A 12,763-nucleotide genomic window follows, 5' to 3' on the forward strand; every position below is an offset into this window, starting at 1 on the left:
ATAGAAGCACAGGTGTGAGAAATTGGTAATTGAAGAGGAGTATTTCTGTCTGTAATAAACCCTTCTTGTGGGGAAAACTCATTCTGATTGGCTGGGCCTGGCTCCCCAGTGGGTGGGCCTATGCCCACCCAGGCCCACCATGGCTGTGCCCCTGCCCAGTCATGTGAAATCCATAGATTAGGGACTAACTAATTTGTTGCATGTTGCTTTTATATATTTTTGTTCAGTATATTGGGGAGGATGGGCTCCTGGTAATGGCTGGGGCAGAATTAGTGGAATGGTATCAGTATGAAAAATGTATGCACTCACTAAAACTGTAAGTCGCTCTGGATAAGAGTGTCTGCTAAATGACTAAAATTTAAATGTAAAATGTATCAAATACATGGTTTCCATGTGTTTGATTCCTTTCCATTGGCTCTGTTCCAGCCATGTGTTTGATTCCATTCCATTGACTCTGTTCCAGCCATTACTATGAGCCGTCCTCGCCTCAGCTGCCTGCTGTGATATGGACGCTCTTTGACAGAGGTCAATAAACTAATATATATTTACAGACGGAGGTGAAAACCCTGTGGACCAAGCCTATTTCCAGCTCATCGATGCCCTCTACAGATGCTTTTCTGCAACTTTATTCTTCACAAAACCTGAAAACATGACAATTTGGCCTAACTACGCATGCGCCATTCTGGGCGCTTTAAACAAGTATGCAAGAGTGGAACATGAACATACTAGGTGAGTTTGAGAAATTTTACGAAAATGAGGGATAACGCAAAATACCATGATCGGTGAAACTATATGCTAACTTATTATAACTTATTTTCAGTAGGGTGTGTTACATACTTCCTCCAAGTCGCTTCCGTATGCAGCGAGTCAGTGCTGTGAAATACTGTTCGCTATGTTTTTCATCAATGGCAATGCGTGCAGGACCAAAATGGAGGAAATATCGAAGTGCTAGTTAGCACTTGCTAGAAGCACGAACCACTCTAGCTAACTGCTATCCCCGTGCACCCTTGTAGTTTTCAGTGAAAACGGCTAGCTACCAAATCATTTGGCAGGACCATGAGGGTGTGCAAACGATATTTGTTATCCAATTGTAAAATAATAGACCCTACGTAACAAGCTAGTTAGCTAGCTAACAATCGTTAGACGCTAACTAGATGCTGGGAAACTGGATAGCTAACTTGTTTGTCCTGTACAGTTAGCTTACTAGCTAAAATGTTGTATAGTTTTAGATAGTTAACTAGCTGGTGAAAGGGTGCCGAGCAGTCAGGCGCAGTGCAGTATTTCATGTGTCAGTCGGTTGTAGTAACTAGTGAGGTTGCCAGTCATGGAACAACATTGTGCCTAGCAAACTTGCTAGGCAGCACATTTTATTTAGACCCACCTAGCTGTCAATGAATGTTGGTTTCAATACTGATGATCACTTATTTCTATTACAGGAGGAAGACTGATCCAGGCTCAATGAAACAGGAAATAGGCATCAATGACACTTGACTGCTTTGCAGAATAAGCTGTTATTCTGTAATGTTAGTTCAATAACACCTGAGTTGTATTCGCCATGACTATGAGATCCACTTTGTTTGCTAATGCAGGATTTAAGCTGGACACAGAGAGAATTGACTTTGACAAATCACAAGTGGGAAATGCAAATGTCGTGAACTCCATAACCATCAAGAGAGAAACCTGTGACTTTGTCATAGATGTCCATGACGTACATGGGGACATCCACAACACTGGAGGGGAGCTCCTCAGCAAAACAAAGATCCTAGACCAGAAATACATCATTCGGGCCCCAGTGGTGGCGGCACAAAATAAAGCAGGAGCGGCACTGGTTCAAGGCGATAATTGGGAAAGCACAGGGGTGCCATCGTCCTCTGTCAGACAAATGGGGGGTGAGGGAATCCCAATGAAAGGTAAACCCTTTCTGAGTGACGGTGTGGATAATAAAGAGTTGGTTTCAAACAATAACTCCAAGGATGCTGGTACTGATGAGAGCACCAGAGGGGTCTCCCCTGGAGGAGTTGTCAACACTGCATCCATTGAGTTCAGCACAGAGGGCAAGTGGAGGAACATCAGAAAAACCCCTGCTAACTCCCACACACAGGCCACCTGCCTCCGGCAGATTCTCCTGCTTCAGCTGGACTTGATTGAACAACAGCAACAACAGCTGCAGTCCAAGGACAAGGAGATAGATGAGCTGAAAGCAGACAAGGAGACGGTATGCACAGTATATTAAAGTGTCTTAATTGTTTGTAGATGACAGTAACGCTGTCATTTGTTTAGAACCAAATCATTTAAAGAAACATGTCTGCATGCATAGTTGCTGGCGCGTATTGAGCGCATGGAGCGTCGCTTGCAGCTGACGAGGAAGGACCCACGTGATAAGCGCCTATTTCAGCCACTAGAGCCCTGGACCCCAGATAAAGAGGACCTGTGGGATCTAGAAGTGTGTGACAGCCCACAGACTCCCACCCCCAGGACAATCCCCTTCAGTCGAGGCGGCAAAGGCCTCAAGAGGTAACAGACCCCAAATATTACTCTGCTTTCACTTCTCCTCAGTCAAACTATCTTCCACTCACTAATACATATGCTCTGCTCATGCAGGAAATTTTGCTTCCTGGACTCGAAAAGCCAGAAGTCACGAGGAGGGAAAGGCTCCAAGTTCACCTCCCCTAAGTCCGAGTGTGGAGCTGGGTCTCCACATCAGAGGGAGCTGCGCAGTAAAGAGACCCCAGAGAAGATGGGGTTTGGTCGGTCAGCGGTGGAGAGGGATACTCTGCACCCGAGCAAAGACGACCCGGAGCGCACCGATCAGATGGAGGAGCTCCCTTTCATGTCGACTACTGAGATGTACCTGTGTCGCTGGCATCAGCCTCCCCCCTCCCCCCAGCGCGAGCCATCCCCTTCCCCGAAGAAAGAGGAGGTTGTAGCCAGTGAGTAGACCCACCACACATGCCGGTTGTTCCGTTCCAAGTGTTAAGCTGTGTAGTATTGCCTCGCAATGAATAATAATGTAGAAATCCAAATAGTATCGTTATTAGTCCTATGTCTTTTTTTTTTACACTGTTCTGTCTTCCAGTTCCATCCTGGAAGGAAAACAGTATGGAGCCCTTGGATGAGGAGGCTGCCAGTGACATCCCAGAGGTGAGAGAGGAGAGCACAAAGGCTTTACAATTAAACTGAGAGTCAGAAATAAAGCCTGTAATGCCACACAATATTCAACTCACCATTTACCCCTTCAAATGGTCCTTCACCCCATCAACAATGTGTGTGTGTTGTTTTACCAAGATGTTGGACGACAGTGTCTTTTTGAAGCGCCACGCAAAGCTGGAGCTGGATGAGAAGAGGAGAAAAAGGTACAAATGGGTTTTCTGACATCCGAGTTACCCTCAATGCCTCATGATCAGTCTCTAACCTCTCACTACGGCTCCTTTTTTTGTGCGTGTAATGCAATCTCGATGTATTATATTGAACCACTAACGTTTTCATCCTTTCCTTGCTCTCATCATCCCTCCTCCCTCTCTCACTGAATCATTTTTTTTTTTTAGATGGGACATTCAGCGGATCCGCGAGCAGCGCATGTTTCAGCGTCTCCAGCAGCGCATGAACAAGAAGAAGGGGATCCAGGAGAGTGAGCCAGAGGTCTCCTCGTTTTACCCGGACACTGAGGATGGTATGACTGGCCACTTCATCTGCTGTCTAAACATGGAACCGTTGTTTTTTACAGAACCATAAAGTTGCTATGCCTTTAATACTGTCATTTAGTTACTGAAGTTTTACAAGTAATGCTTTCATTGCATGCAGACACAGTCTTGATTTTGAGACTCTTCTTTCCCTTCTCCAGTTGAGTCCATAATCATCACCCCTTTCCTACCTGTGGTAGCCTTTGGCCGGCCTTTGCCGAAGCTCACTCAACAGTAAGTTTTTGTATTTTGTATTTCATCCACCAGTAGTCCTGTCAGTCTTTCTCAACTACAATGCTCATTGTAGGTTCAGTTCAACATGCAGGGAACAACCCTATCACACATCATGGCACCCTTTTCCAAGCACTTGGTCCAAACCAACACATCTATGCATTTTTGTGTCTTTTTCATTCAAAGGAGATAGTTTGTGTGATATACCATTCGTATGCAGAGATGTTATTTGTTTGCCAATTTTATATTTTATTCAGGTTTTGAATTTGCCTATAGGTTCACTTGTAGGACTATGTAAGCAGGCTTTTTTGTTAGGCTTGTCGCTGGACATTTCTTTGTATAGTTGAGTTAGGGGATAAGTTAGGTATGTAAACCATTACTATGCGTAATTTATTTTTCAAGATGGTACCATGGTGCAGGTGGCGGGCCAGGGCGAGTTTCACAGAAAGACCTTTCATCAAAATGCAAGTATTTATTCTTCCCCCAAGTATGTCTTTAAAGTTTTAAGCAAACTGTGAATATTTTACACCCAAAACACTCCTAGGCAACCATTTTGATGCCTATTCCTTCCTCTGTTCTCAAAGAATGAGGCAAAGGCCTAATGATTTACAAAAGAGGGCAATAGGAATGCAAACTGGTGTAAATTCAAAAACCGTTAATCCTATTTTGAAGACATGGTAATTCAAATAAGGATATTTATATACTGGTAGTTTTGCAAGTCCTTTAAAGAAACTGGACAAGAAAGACAAAACATCTCTATACAATACAATTTTCCTAGATACTTTTTTTTTTTTTTTCATTTGTCCATTCCAACAGTCATTATTATTAACATGTCTGCATGTGTGCATATTGAGACATTGTTCTATACAATGAGTCCAACAATCGAGACACTCTTTATTTAACACGTTGTGCCAATTGAATGATAACCAAATGTGAAATGCTTTTTAGGTTATGGGGGTCGGATTTTCCCAGTGACCTTTCCCTGCTTCCTCCAGTCAACATTAGAATTTCTGAATTGTGTCTTCCTCTGTAGGAACTTTGACCTGCCTTGGCAGCGAAGCCGCTGCCGCATCGAGGTGCCCAAAAAACACACGCCACACCGTACCTGTCGGAAGTGAGGTGGTATCTGCGTGTGTCAAGCAAAAGAGAGATCCCTCTTGCCTCCCCAGAAAGGTTATTTTCTTTTGTGGGATTAGGCTGTCACTGGCGTAGCATGCACTGCTCTCAATAGTCTGTGGAAAAGTAAACCATTGTCCTCCGTGTTGTCACTTGCCAGCTGTCCTAGAGAAGGCGCTGCTGTAGATTGAGAAAATGGCTACCAAATTTGTTAGCTATGGTAAATTTGGTGGCCATACTACTCAAAATGAAAGAAAAGCTGTATCCCCCCCTCAGATAACAGTCCCCTTACTAACAGCTAAGTGATAATAAGGTCAACCAAAATAGTTACATAGTATGTCTCTAGTGTAGCAATTTAGTAATAAGCATGTTCTGTGAAGCATACTTGGGGAGTACAAACATTTTCTAATGTTTTGGAATTTGGTGTAATGTACGTAGTCATCCTTAATTACGGCATCATCACAAAAATGTGTAGCTTTTGATAATTACTACATTATTACACAGTTGTCACCTGACTTAGTAACTTGGGGACTGTGATCTAAAGGGTAAGAAGAGAAGTGGTGTTTTCTGATTTGACTGAATGGCAGTGCTTGAATTGTACAATATACAACTAACCCTGTGCGCTGGAAGCACCATTGGCGTTTACATGCTCTGGGTTTTGCTTAGATTGAAACTGTAAACTATTTTTCCTGTTTGTGTATTTACTGTAATAATATTTCCTTATGTGGACACCGCTTCAAGCGAAAGGTTTTATTATTGTGCACTAAAGTGTGGACATAAGGTGTTTGATCCTTTCTCAGCATGTATGTTTTATTACAAATGCAGTAAATATTTGATTAGAAAAAATCCTCTGATGCTAAAATGATTGATATTCTGCATTGTCCATACTTTGCTTCATGAAAACAAGTTGTTTGTTTGAATGCTTCTTGGTAGACAAAATTGGCTGTTAAATTAATTTGAGAACCTTTTGATCTTCTACAGTATATTCCTTTGTTTTGTTTTCATCCTTTTTATTATGTGAGTCTGCATGACAAATTTGTTCCAAACAATATCAACTATTAACATGGTAGAGCTGTAAATGAAACATCCTTTCCGCTTAGTACAATTCAGAGAAGAGAAATAACATCTGTGTTTGAATTTCGAAAGCATGACACTTTGGCTGCTTTATTCAAAAAGTACTGCTTTGTTCAGACAACTGCCTTGTCTCCAGCCCATTCTCTAACGTGAGGAGTTTGCTTGAGGTTTAGATTTTTTGGTGTTTTTCAAGTACATCAGAATATGCTTAATTGCAGTAGATAACTGAGACATAGACATCAGTCCTACGGTGAAGTTTAGAAAACATGGGTTTTTGTTTTCAATAGAGTTTAGCCTAATCATCTAGAGCACTCAAACCTAATGCTAGATATTTTCCTTCTCTTAAATTCTAGCTATATTTAACAATCTTGGTAACTGCCAAAATAAAGTAAACACTAACATCGTGTCTTAATAAGGCCTTGAGCCACCACAAGCCAGAACAGCATCAATGCACTTTGGCATAGATTCTATATGGCTGCGTTTACACAGGCAGCCCAATTGTGATCTTTTTATACTAATTGTTCTTTTGACCAATCACATCAGCTATTTTTCAGGGCTGGTCTGATTGGTCAAAATACCAATTAGTGAAAAAAATATTAGAATTGGGCTGCAAGTGTAAACGCAGCCCAACTGTCTGGAGCTCTATTGGGGATGCGACGCTGTTCTTCCACAATAAATTCCCTAATTTGGTGTTTTGTTGATGGTGGTGGAAAATGCAGTCTCAGGCGCCGCTACAGAATCTCCCATAAGTGTTCAATTAGGTTTAGATCTGGTGACTTAGATAGCCATAGAATATGGTTTAACATCATTTTCATGCTCATCAAACCATTCAGTGACCACTCGTGCCCTGTGGATGGGGGCATTGTCATCCTATGGGGGCATATCCATGGTAGCTAAAATAATGGCTTGCCCAGAATTTTTATACATGACCCTAAGCATGATGGGATGTTAATTGCTTAATTAACTCAGGAACGACACCTGTGTGGAAGCACCTGCTTTCAATATACAGTACTTTGTATCCCTCATTTGCCAAGTGTTTCCATTATTATCTTGGTAGTTACCTGTAGCTCCTGGTGATTTAAGCTTGTGTTCTGTCGTGTTATTGCTTCAACATTTTACTTTTGGCACAATGGCCACTCCAACGCTACAGACCACGAAATACAGTGGTTTTCAAATTATGTGAAATTAGTCTTCAGAAACAAATGTCGTAAATATGAAAAACTTTTATTTTTATTTAAACGTTCAAGTGTTGATTACATTCAATATTATTGTTCTATGATAATGATTGTATGTTGACAATAATTGACAAGTTTGTTTTGGAATAAAACTAAAAACACATTAACAATTAAGCCTAGTCTTCAGTTATTGATTGATAATGGTAATTTTATGAGCCATGTCCATCAGTGCAAACAATTTTTTTGAAAACCTCTTGAATTATACTATTGGGATACCTGAGTTTGAACAACATTGGCATGTAAGCAATGCAAATGTAGAGGCAAGCAAGGTTACACCATGGGAGCTTAGTGTATAATTACCACTGCTATAATGAGATTGATCTTGTTGGCCAAATGTTGTGGTCAAGAGGGGAAGGGGTTAGTCAGCTCCCTGTGTAGTCACATGGGTCGGGCAGGGTATGTAAATTAATGTTATCACATTTCTAGGTATTGAGGGAAGATGATTAGCTCCAGCATCTGTCAAATGTGAAAAATGTTTATTGAATAAAGGCAAAATAGGACATTTCTTACAAATATAAACCACACCCTCAATCAACCTTTCAATAAATATGTTGATTATCAGAAACTCACAATGACTACAGTTTTATGGATGAAAGGCTATTTCAGTTTTATCAGGCACCATCGAGTAAGTGCCCACTTTCTGGATATTTGACATGGAGGAAAATGAGCCAAATTGTACACACATTTTACCCCACTTGAGTATTAAAAATAAATAATCCAATGACCTATGTCATTTAATTCACACAAAGGAGGTTACAGTAATCAAAACTATATAGTTTATAAACAGCATCTTCTCCGCAGTCCCATTAATAATTCTAAACCTAGGTTCTACAAACTCCCACAAATATAATTATACAAAGTAAATCAAAAGCAAGCAAGAAACCATTACTAAATCATGACGTTAATAATATCTGACAATGTGTAGTGTATGCTCTCAGGCACACCACTATGAAAGGTGAGAATGTACAAATGTAGTGATACTTGTACATCTTAGAGTGGCCTTTTATTGCCCCCAGCACAAGGTGCACCTGTGTAATGATCATGCTGTTTAATCAGCATCTTGATATGCCACACCTGTCAGGTGGATGGATTATCTTGGCAAAGGAGAAACGCTCAAAATTTGTGCACAAAATTTGAGAGAAATAAGCTTTTTGTGCGTATGGAAAATGTCTGGGATCTTTTATTTCAGCTTATGAAACATGGGACCAACACTTTACACGTTGCGTTTATATTTTAGTTCAGTATAGATACAGAGATCTGAGTTGCTGAGTACATGTATCTGTATTAACGGCAGGCAGCCAAAGTGCTGTTGTGTGTCAGTTCCTCCACGCTCAGTCTCTCCTGAGGTTATTCAGTCTCTCCTCCAGGTCAGCATCTGCATCTGCCAGGGCTGGCTGGGGTTCAGCTTTCTTCCCACCTGCCACTGAGAGGCTACCTCCCGTGGATGGCAGATCTAAATGAACAGAAAATTATTTAAATAAATCAGTAAGACATACAATATTCATAGGAATCGTGATGGAGATGACCAGCTGCATCACTACTACAGCATTTTAGTGAAGTACATTTTAACTGCAAGCACAATAACTTCACTTTATTCCTTACTTGAGAGTTCGTCAGAGAGATTGAGACCCAGCTCGTCCAACACTTGGGACACAATGGCATCACTGAAAATTAAACAGAGCGTTAGTGTTTCCATAGATTTACCAGCCAACATAAGTATGCCAAAAATATACATTGTACAGTTTAAAATAACATTCACAAATAACGATGTATACAAATTGAGTTGGTGCAGGTTCATTTTTGATATTTAAAGGACAATTTCACTTTTTTTTTTAAACCAAATCTGTCTTTTAGATGTAAATAGCATTTTATAGAAGTGTCCAGACACTTTTTTTTGCGATTTCACTTGGTTTTAAGAAACTTACCACACCAGTGATAGATTTCTTCATGCTCGTTCTGCAGTTGCAGGGGCACAGATAAAACACCCAAATACGTCCTTTTAGAAATGGCAACGCTCTCAGTATAGTTATATTCCATTTTGTTGGACTAGAACAATGCTTCTCCATGTAGCCCGTGTATGCACACAGAAAATTATCACTCGAGTTCAACAAAAATGGAATATAACCTTGCGGATAAAGTTCGGAATGACACAATTTCATGTGTACAGCATCTAAAGACTTGCATCACTATACTAATAGTGTTTCCTTTTCAAATAGGACATAAACTCAGCAAAGAAATTAACGTCCCCTTTCAGGACCCAGTCTTTAAAGATAATTTGTAAAAATCCAAATAACTTCACAGATCTTCATTGTAAAGGGTTTAAACACTGTTTCTCATGCTTGTTCAATGAACCATAAACAATGAATGAACATGCACCTGTGGAACGGTCGTTAAGACACTAACAGCTTACAGACGGTAGGCAATTAAGGTCACAGTTATGAAAACTTAGTACACTAAAGAGGCCTTTCTACTGACTCTGAAAAACACAAAAGAAAGATGCCCAGGGTCTCTGCCCATCTGTGTGAACGTGCCTTAGGCATGCACAGGATCGGTACATCCAAACTTCACACCTGCGGTACAGGATGGCAACAACAACTGCCCGAGTTACACCAGGAACGCACAATCCCTCCATCAGTGCTCAGACTGTCCGCAATAGGCTGAGAGAGGCTGGACTGAGGGCTTGTAGGCCTGTTGTAAGGATGGTCCTCACCAGACATCACCGGCAACAACGTTGCCTATGGGCACAAACCCACCTTTGCTGGACCAGACAGGACTGGCAAAAAGTGCTCTTCACTGACGAGTCGCGGTTTTGTCTCACCAGGGGTGATGGTCGGATTCGCGTTTATCGTTGAAGGAATTAGGGTTACACCGAGGCCTGTACTCTGGAGCGGGATCGATTTGGAGGTGGAGGGTCCGTCATGGTCTGGGGCGGTGTGTCACAGCATCATCGGACTGAGCTTGTTGTCATTGCAGGCAATCTCAACGCTATGCGTTACAGGGAAGACATCCTCCTCCCTCATGTGGTACCCTTCCTGCAGGCTCATTCTGACATGACCCTCCAGCATGACAATGCCAACAGCCATACTGCTCGTTCTGTGCGTGATTTCCTGCAAGACAGGAATGTCAGTGTTCTGCCATGGCCAGCGAAGAGCCCGGATCTCAATCCCATTGAGCACATCTGGGACCTGTTGGATCGGAGGGTAGGGCAATTCTCCCCAGAAATGTCTGGGAACTTGCAGGTGCCTTGGTGGAAGAGTGGGGTAACATCTCACAGCAAGAACTGGCAAATCTGGTGCAGTCCATGAGGAGGACATGCACTGCAGTACTTAATGCAGCTGGTGGCCACACCAAATACTGACTGTTACTATTTTGACCCCCCCTTTGTTCAGGGACACATTATTCAATTTCTGTAAGTCACATGTCTGTGGAACTTGTTCAGTTTATGTCTCAGTTGTTGAATCTTGTTATGTTCATTCAAATATTTACACATGTTAAGTTTGCTGAAAAGAAACGCAGTTGACAGTGAGAAGACGTTTCTTTTTTTGCTGAGTTTATTCGGGTGTTTTTGTTCATGTTTTATCTGTGACCCTGCAGAATGAGCATTATGAAGTCTATCGCCAGTGGGGCAAAAAAAAAAAGGCCTGGACACTTGTATGACATGCCATTTACATCCAAAATACAGAAAGTTAACCTATATTTGGCTGGAATTTTTCTGTCATGAACCCCCTACCTCTCTTCTTCATCATCCTCATCACCCATGGCATCATCTATGGCATCATTCATCATCTCCTCTTTCATGTCCATGATCTCACTCTGTCGTTCAAACTCCATCATGATCTTCTGAATCTGTGGCAACTTCATCTGTGTAGGGGAAGTGAATATTATGTTGTGAGCCAATGGAATGTATTGGCACAATTCAACTGGTAACAAAAATGACTACAAAAGTTTGAGGCTTTTTAAGTGTGTTACAGTTCTACTGGCAAGTTATTCTTATCTCTTGATACAGATTTGGATCGTGTTTTTAACAGGAATCAATGTCATGATACAATGAAAAGATGCTCACCTGTCTGTTCATGGTAGCCATGGCTTTGGTAACTCCTTTCATCGCCTGTGCCATGCTGTTGTTTGACTTCAGAGTCTGGATTTTCAAACTGACTGCCTGGATATTTGCCCTCATCATAATAAATTTCTTCACATAGTGCCTTGTGCGAACCAAGTCCTTCGCCATGATCTTGACAGCATCCTGGAATGGTGTGGATGAGTGTGAGACAATTGAAAATGATGCATGACAATTTACATAAAGGCATGAAGTATTTTTCCCTTTTAAACAGCCCCTTATCTTTGCCCTCATTCTCTCACCATTTGTCCTTGTTTGGCCATTTTCTTAATGTCAGCTATTATTTTCTTCTCCTGCTGCTCCAGTCTTTGTCGCTCTCTGTCCAGATCTCTCATGGCCCGATTCAGTGCCCTCTGGTTCTGCCTCAGCATCTCCTCTGGGGTCTTCCTCTTCCCAAACAGGAACTCCATCTAAGGTACAAATTCAGGAAAGAAAATCAGGAAATAATTAGGCTACACGTATTATCTAATCTACTGCTCTTTCTTGTCAGTCATTACTACTTAGAATCTACAATGTGTCCGTTTTTGCCCTGAACGAAAACGGACACCCTAACCCTAACCCTGAACAGGCACGCATTTTCTGTACGTTTTATGCAAATGTTTTGTTTGTGAGATAACTACATTATAAACAAGAATTCGTGTAGGATAACATCATCAGATCAGTTTCCTGTTTGATTAAACCGCTTTTTAACAATCAACGTTAACGTGATTGATCGAATTCCCAGAAAGATTCAACAAACAGGCCTACTATGCATAGCTAAATGGGCGTGATTACGTTACTCTGAGTAGACCTTTAAACTATTAGCTAGCTAGCTATGCTTGCTTCCTTCCTTCCTTGCTAGTTTACCGTTAGTAGCTAACATTAGCTGCTAGGTAGCTTACTAAGAAGTTGAGTCATAGTAACAAGCTAGTTATTATTCAATTTTATGTTACAGTGTATGAAGTATTTCGTGGCGGGGCTGTTTATGTCGACATAATGACAACTGTTAAGGAAAATAGCTACCGTTTGAGAGGTCTTCACCGGTTTTAAATCGGGAACAGTCTCCCTATTTACACAGATAGAAGGATTTGTTTTCTTTCATGGACTTCCGCAGAAAGTTAGCTTCACTTCCGTCGTTCTTGTTCTTCTTCTGGATTGGGTTCTTCTTCTATGGTATAATGGCGTTTGCAACAATTAAATGTGCATTCCGCTACCTACTGTGCTGGTGGATAATAAGGATCACAAAAAAGGAAAACATTTGGGTACAAATAAATACAATATCATACAAACTACAAAAAAAAGAGAAAATAACTAAACAAAATCAACCTGCT

The 12,763-nt window shown here is 41.3% G+C and overlaps 2 protein-coding genes across 3 annotated transcripts; one reads left to right on the forward strand and one right to left on the reverse strand.

Annotated features, from left to right (window-relative positions):
• Positions 1 to 623: 623 nt before the first annotated feature.
• On the forward strand, positions 624 to 8,236 carry LOC121547268 (male-specific lethal 1-like 1). Of its 2 annotated transcripts, XM_045209806.1 has the most exons (10): positions 624 to 729; positions 1,437 to 2,215; positions 2,318 to 2,514; positions 2,602 to 2,930; positions 3,077 to 3,141; positions 3,286 to 3,353; positions 3,546 to 3,670; positions 3,842 to 3,914; positions 4,314 to 4,375; positions 4,945 to 8,236. In XM_045209806.1, coding segments are annotated over exons 2-10 (1,581 nt in total). In that variant the 5' UTR covers positions 624 to 729; positions 1,437 to 1,555; the 3' UTR covers positions 4,947 to 8,236. The 2 variants fall into 2 exon arrangements, with proteins under 2 accessions (XP_045065741.1, XP_041714376.2); XM_041858442.2 differs by lacking the exon at positions 4,314 to 4,375.
• A 269-nt stretch (positions 8,237 to 8,505) lies between these two features.
• Positions 8,506 to 12,563, reverse strand: LOC121547956 (charged multivesicular body protein 2a). Its single transcript, XM_041859357.2, has 6 exons — positions 12,456 to 12,563; positions 11,696 to 11,863; positions 11,400 to 11,579; positions 11,067 to 11,197; positions 8,939 to 9,000; positions 8,506 to 8,789 (listed from the first exon to the last, which is right to left on the reverse strand). Exons 2-6 carry the CDS (start codon positions 11,861 to 11,863, stop codon positions 8,668 to 8,670), a joined length of 663 nt encoding a protein of 220 aa, XP_041715291.1. The 5' UTR covers positions 12,456 to 12,563; the 3' UTR covers positions 8,506 to 8,667.
• Between the last annotated feature and the right edge of the window lie 200 nt (positions 12,564 to 12,763).

The sequence above is a fragment of the Coregonus clupeaformis genome, chromosome 31 (assembly GCF_020615455.1).
Source record: "Coregonus clupeaformis isolate EN_2021a chromosome 31, ASM2061545v1, whole genome shotgun sequence".
Lineage (NCBI taxonomy): Eukaryota > Metazoa > Chordata > Actinopteri > Salmoniformes > Salmonidae > Coregonus > Coregonus clupeaformis.